This window comes from Cynocephalus volans, chromosome 7 (genome assembly GCF_027409185.1).
Source record: "Cynocephalus volans isolate mCynVol1 chromosome 7, mCynVol1.pri, whole genome shotgun sequence".
NCBI lineage: Eukaryota > Metazoa > Chordata > Mammalia > Dermoptera > Cynocephalidae > Cynocephalus > Cynocephalus volans.
In genome coordinates this window covers 151,777,308-151,783,307 of record NC_084466.1, presented here as the reverse complement: position 1 = coordinate 151,783,307, position 6,000 = coordinate 151,777,308, and the positions used below count along the sequence as shown (strand labels likewise).

General features: G+C 40.1%; 1 protein-coding gene across 12 annotated transcripts in view; it reads right to left on the bottom strand.

Annotated features, from left to right (window-relative positions):
- Positions 1-3,991: 3,991 nt before the first annotated feature.
- The window catches only part of TACC2 (transforming acidic coiled-coil containing protein 2), a 208,862-nt gene continuing 206,853 nt past the window's right edge, over positions 3,992-6,000 (bottom strand). For all 12 annotated transcript variants that reach the window (XM_063103235.1, XM_063103245.1, XM_063103238.1 and 9 more), the window contains one exon: positions 3,992-4,538. In XM_063103235.1, coding sequence (XP_062959305.1) covers positions 4,473-4,538 — 66 coding nt within the window. In that variant the 3' untranslated portion in view covers positions 3,992-4,472. The remainder of the gene's footprint in view (positions 4,539-6,000) is intronic.

Sequence of the window (6,000 nt, the reverse complement as noted above, 5' to 3'; positions counted from 1 at the left end):
CAGGAAATCAAAAAATTTATTGAAACTAATGAAAATAATGATACATCATACCAAAACCTGTGGGATACTGCAAAAGCAGTACTAAGGGGGAAATTTATCGCATTAAATGCTCACCTCATAAGAATGGAAAGATGGCAAGTGAACCACCTAACACTTCACCTTAAAGAACTAGAAAAACAAGAACAATCCAAACCTAAATTTAGCAGACGGAAAGAAATCATTAAGATCAGAGCAAAACTGAATGAAACTGAAACCCAAAAAACAATACAAAAGATCAATGAATCAAAAAGTTGGTTTTTTGAAAAGATAAATAAAATTGACAAACCATTAGCATGGCTAACAAAAAAAAGAAGAGAGAAGACTCAAATAACAAAAATTAGAAATGAAAAAGGTGATATTACAACTGATTCATCTGAAACACAAGGAATCATTCGAGACTACTATAAACAACTATATGCCAACAAATTTGAAAATCTGGAGGAAATAGATAAACTTCTGGACACACACAAGCTCCCAAAACTGAACCATGAAGACGTAGAAAATTTGAACAGACCAATAACAATAAAGGAGATTGAAGCTGTTATCAGAAGGCTCCCAACAAAGAAAAGCCCAGGACCAGATGGATTCACAGCAGAATTTTACCAAACATTCAAAGAGGAATTGACACCGATTCTTTACAAACTATTCCAAAAGATTGAAACAGACGCAAATCTCCCAGACTCATTTTATGAAGCAAACATCATCCTGATACCAAAACCAGGTAAAGATATAACCAAAAAAGAAAACAACAGGCAGATATCCTTGATGAATATAGATGCAAAAATCCTCAATAAAATACTAGCAAACAGAATACAGCAACACATACGTAAAATTATTCATCACGATCAAGTGGGATTCATCCCAGGGATGCAAGGTTGGTTCAACATACGCAAATCAATAAATGTGATACACCATATTAATAAAGTCAAACACAAGGACCATATGATCATCTCTATAGATGCTGAAAAAGCATTTGATAAAATTCAGCACTCTTTCATGACAAAGACCCTCTATAAGTTAGGTATAGAGGGAAAGTATCTCAACATAATTAAAGCCATATATGACAAACCCACTGCCAATATCATCCTGAATGGGGAAAAGCTGAAAGCTTTTCCTTTAAGAACAGGAACTAGACAAGGATGCCCACTCTCACCACTCCTATTCAACATAGTGTTGGAAGTACTAACCAGAGCAATCAGAGAAGAGAAGGAAATAAAGGGCATCCAGATTGGAAAAGATGAAGTCAAACTGTCCCTGTTTGCAGATGACATGATCCTATATATCGAACAGCCTAAAACCTCTACAAAAAAACTCTTGGAATTGATAAATGATTTCAGTACAGTAGCAGGATACAAAATCAACACACAAAAATCAGTAGCATTTCTTTTCTCCAATAGTGAGCATGCAGAACAAGAAATCAAGAAAGCCTGCCTATTTACAATAGCCACCAAAAAAATAAAATACTTAGGAATTGAGTTAACCAAGGAGGTGAAAAATCTCTATAATGAGAACTACAAACCACTGCTGAGAGAAATTAGAGAGGATACAAGAAGATGGAAAGATATCCCATGCTCTTGGATTGGAAGAATCAACATAGTGAAAATGTCCATACTACCCAAAGTGATATACAAATTCAATGCAATCCCCATCAAAATTCCAAAAACATTTTTCTCAGAAATGGAAAGAACTATCCAGACATTTATATGGAATAATAAAAGAACACACGTAGCCAAAGCAATGCTGAGCAAAAAAAATTAAGCTGGAGGCATAACACTACCTGACTTTAAGCTATACTACAAAGCTATAATAACCAAAACAGTATGGTACTGGCATAAAAAGACACACTGATCAATGGAATAGAATAGAGAATCCAGAAATCAACCCACACACTTACTGCCATCTGATCTTTGACAAAGGCACCAAGCCTATTCACTGGGGAAGGGACTGCCTCTTCAGCAAATGGTGCTGGGATAACTGGATATCCATATGCAGGAGAATGAAACTAGATCCATACCTCTCACCATATACTAAAATCAACTCAAAATGGATTAAGGATTTAAATATACACCCTGAAACAATAAAATTTCTTAAAGAAAACATAGGAGAAACACTTCAGGAAATAGGACTGGACACAGACTTCATGAATATGACCCCAAAAGCACAGGCAACCAAAGGAAAAATAAACAAATGGGATTATATCAAACTAAAAATCTTCTGCACAGCAAAATAAACAATTAACAGAGTTAAAAGACAACCAACAGAGTGGGAGAAAATATTTGCAAAATATACATCTGACAAAGGATTAATATCCAGAATATATAAGGAACTCAAACAACTTTACAAGAAAAAACAAGCAACCCAATTAAAAAATGGGCAAAAGAGCTAAGTAGGCATTTCTATAAGGAAGATATACAAATGGCCAACAGACATATGAAAAAATGCTCAACATCACTCAGCTTCCGGGAAATGCAAGTCAAAACCACACTGAGATACTATCTAACCCCAGTTAGGATGGCTAAAATCCAAAAGACTCTGAACGATAAATGCTGGTGAGGTTGCAGAGAAAAAGGAACTCTCATACATTGTTGGTAGGACTGCAAAATGGTGCAGCCTCTATGGAAAATGGTATGGAGGTTCCTCAAACAATTGCAGATAGATCTACCATATGACCCAGCTATCCCACTGCTGGGAATATACCCAGAGGAATGGAAATCATCAAGTCGAAGGTATACCTGTTCCCCAATGTTCATCGCAGCACTCTTTACAATAGCCAAGAGTTGGAACCAGCCCAAATGTCCATCATCGGATGAGTGGATACGGAAAATGTGGTACATCTACACAATGGAATACTACTCAGCTATAAAAACGAATGAAATACTGCCATTCGCAACAACATGGATGGACCTTGAGAGAATTATATTAAGTGAAACGAGTCAGGCACAGAAAGAGAAATACCACATGTTCTCACTTATTGGTGGGAGCTAAAAATTAATATATAAATTCACACACACACACACACACACACACACACACAAAACGGGGGGGGAGAAGATAAAACAACTACAATTACTTGAAGTTGATAGAACAAGCAAACAGAAAGGACATTGTTGCGGGGGAGGGAGGAGAGGGAGGAGGGAGGGAGGTTTTGGTAAGGGGCAACAATAATCAACCACAATGTATATCGACAAAATAAAATTAAAAATAAATAAATAAATAAAATAAATTCAAAGTTTTAACAAAAAAAAAAAAAAAAAGTTGGGAGAGAGGCATGGCACAGATTCTCCCTCAGAGACTCCAGAGGCACCGACCCCACAGACACTTTGATTCTGGACTTACGGATTCCAGAACTGTGAGAATAAACGTCTGCTGTTTGAAGCTGCCAAATTTGTAGTGATTTGTTATGGCAGCCCTAAAAAACATCTTCCCACCTCCTCACTAGCCTCATCAGCCTGCCCTTCACTCTGGGGTTCCTGAGCAAGTCAGAAGCAATGAAGGAATCTAATGACAGCCACAGACCCATTGCTAGTTTCACCTCCAAAGTGGCTTAATTACCTGCCTCCCATCTGCTAATTGCTGGTTCTTTCCTAATCCTTTAGAAGGAAATGGACCTTTCAGGGTTGATCTTCACATACTAAGGGATTAGACGAGATGAGTGACAGCCTGCTACTTCCTTGACCCAATAAAAGGAAATAGATTTTACTCCCTAAAGTCAAAGAGGCTTTGTAAAAACCAACTCTAAGCTAATCTAATGCATTCACTTAATTATTTAAGCAGCAAGTCAATATTTCTCATTAGCTTCATCTTACAAATCCAGCCACCATAACAAAAGAAATGTTATCTAAATCCATGGACAAAGAAATGATCCCAGACCGAAGAGCGAAAGGCCAAATCTGATATTTAACAAAGGCGAGAAAAGACCCAACCCTTCCCAGAAAATAAATCATAGCCACACTTATTGCCAAGATCCAAAGAAAAAAATTTATTTACAATAGAGAATCTTATTTGAAACATGCATTTTTTTTTTAACAAATCAGCAAATGCAGATCAAGTTTACACTCCTTAAGGCAAGAGTCCCTATGCACGCTGTACATGTTCATATGAAGTCGAAAAGCTGCTCACCCTGGGAACTCGTGTACAAAGGGCAAGGCCAAGGTCAGCAATTTGTCTTTTATTAGAGGATCAGACAATCTCCCTGATACAGGAACTCTGAGGTCAACTTGCTATGAATTATACTAGGAAAATGCAAACCAATAGCAAGAATTTCTGATAGTCTCCTCAGTACTGCATACAATCAAATCAATCTTATTTAGAAAGGAAATACAGTAGTGCATACGAAAAAGTGAAAACAGAACCTGCCCGTGAAACTGGAAGGACAGCAGTGTGCCGACGGTCATATTGCACGCAACGGTCAAGTCCAAACATTTGGTTCCAAGTTAGCTTTTCCCCATTTTGGCAATCAGTTCATCACAAATCTTGGTGAGTTCTTCTATCTCTTTATTCTGAAAGTGAAAACAAGAAAGAAGTTGCTGATGTTTGACATGAAGACAATCAGAATGGTCATTGGGCTTTTTGGGGGGATGGGGCCCACCAGGCTTCTTGGTCCCCCTGAAGTTATCTAAAGCAGTGAGAGAAATGACTTGGAGCCAAACAACCTGAGTATACACCCCAGCTCTAGCTGCGTGACCTTGGGCAAGTTACATAACCTCTCTGAGCCTTAGTTTTTTAATGTCTAAAATGTTGGTAATTAACACCTGTCTGAGAATTAAATGAGGTAAGAAATGTAAAGTCCCCTGGCACAGTAACCAGCGCACGGCAGAGGATTAGCTAGTGGTTCCCTTCCCTTTATTTGAAACTGAAGGATGTGGGATGTGGGATGTGGCATGAGGATGGTCTGAGGTGTGCTCTTTGGTGGCTTTTTGGAGAAATGGCACATGGAGGGTTACACAATTCTCCTTGGAGGGGGATCACTCGCATTATACAGAGGATGCCAAAGAAACAGTGCTGTGGATACGGGGGTAGCGAGAGAGAGGTGGAGGCGAGGTGGCTTCGAGGTGTTCCTCATATCACCCTTTGCCCGTCCTCTGAAGCCCCATCAAGGGGAGCTGACCACACACTTGTCTAGCACCCATGACCCTACACAAGGCTTTCCATCCTCTAAGAGAAGGGATCCAACAGGATGACTTCCCGCCACACCCACATGAGCATCAGGGCTCACATCTAACCCCTCCAAGAGCCTCTTGGCACATCGGCCCTCCCCAAGGGGGCTGGATCTTGCCTGCACCCAGGTACATTTTGCAGCCAGCTTTCCCTTGAGGTCTCCACGGAAGGTGAGTTCTCACCAAAAGTCTGTCCCTGAGGCTCACTGAGGCCTTTCCCTGGAAACCTTAGAACCTCCCGAGACTTGTTCAGCCCAGAGCCATGTGCTCTGTTTCTGGTTCAGGCTGCTAATGCTGATTTTTTTTTTTTTTTTTCGTCATCCTGGAGTGCTTACCATGTGCTGGTCACCATGCTAAAGACATCCCAGGCACTGTGGCCCCACTCAGTCTTCATGATGGCCCTTTAAAGGAGCCATTATTATCCCCATTTTTCAGTAAGAAAATTGAGGTTCAGAGAAGTTAACTGTTGTGCTTAAAGTCACATAGCCAGTCAGATGCAGTAAGCCTGGAACAAATTCTAGTTGACCTGGCTCCTATACAGCTTTGCTATTACTTGTTAAACATACTGTCCAGCGACCAGAGGCTGAGAGGCATTAGCAGACCCATTAGATATTGATTCCTGGAGGTTCTATAAGCTCCACACTGGCACCACCAGCCATTGCCAAACAAACTGCCCCATCACAGGGCTCAGTTCAGTGGGCAAAAGCCTTCACAAAGCCTGACCAGGTGAAATGCTCAATGCCTTCACCCAAGAACTGCCCAGGTGAATCAAGTTTCTGAATCTCTGTAAGGCTAACAGAGCCAC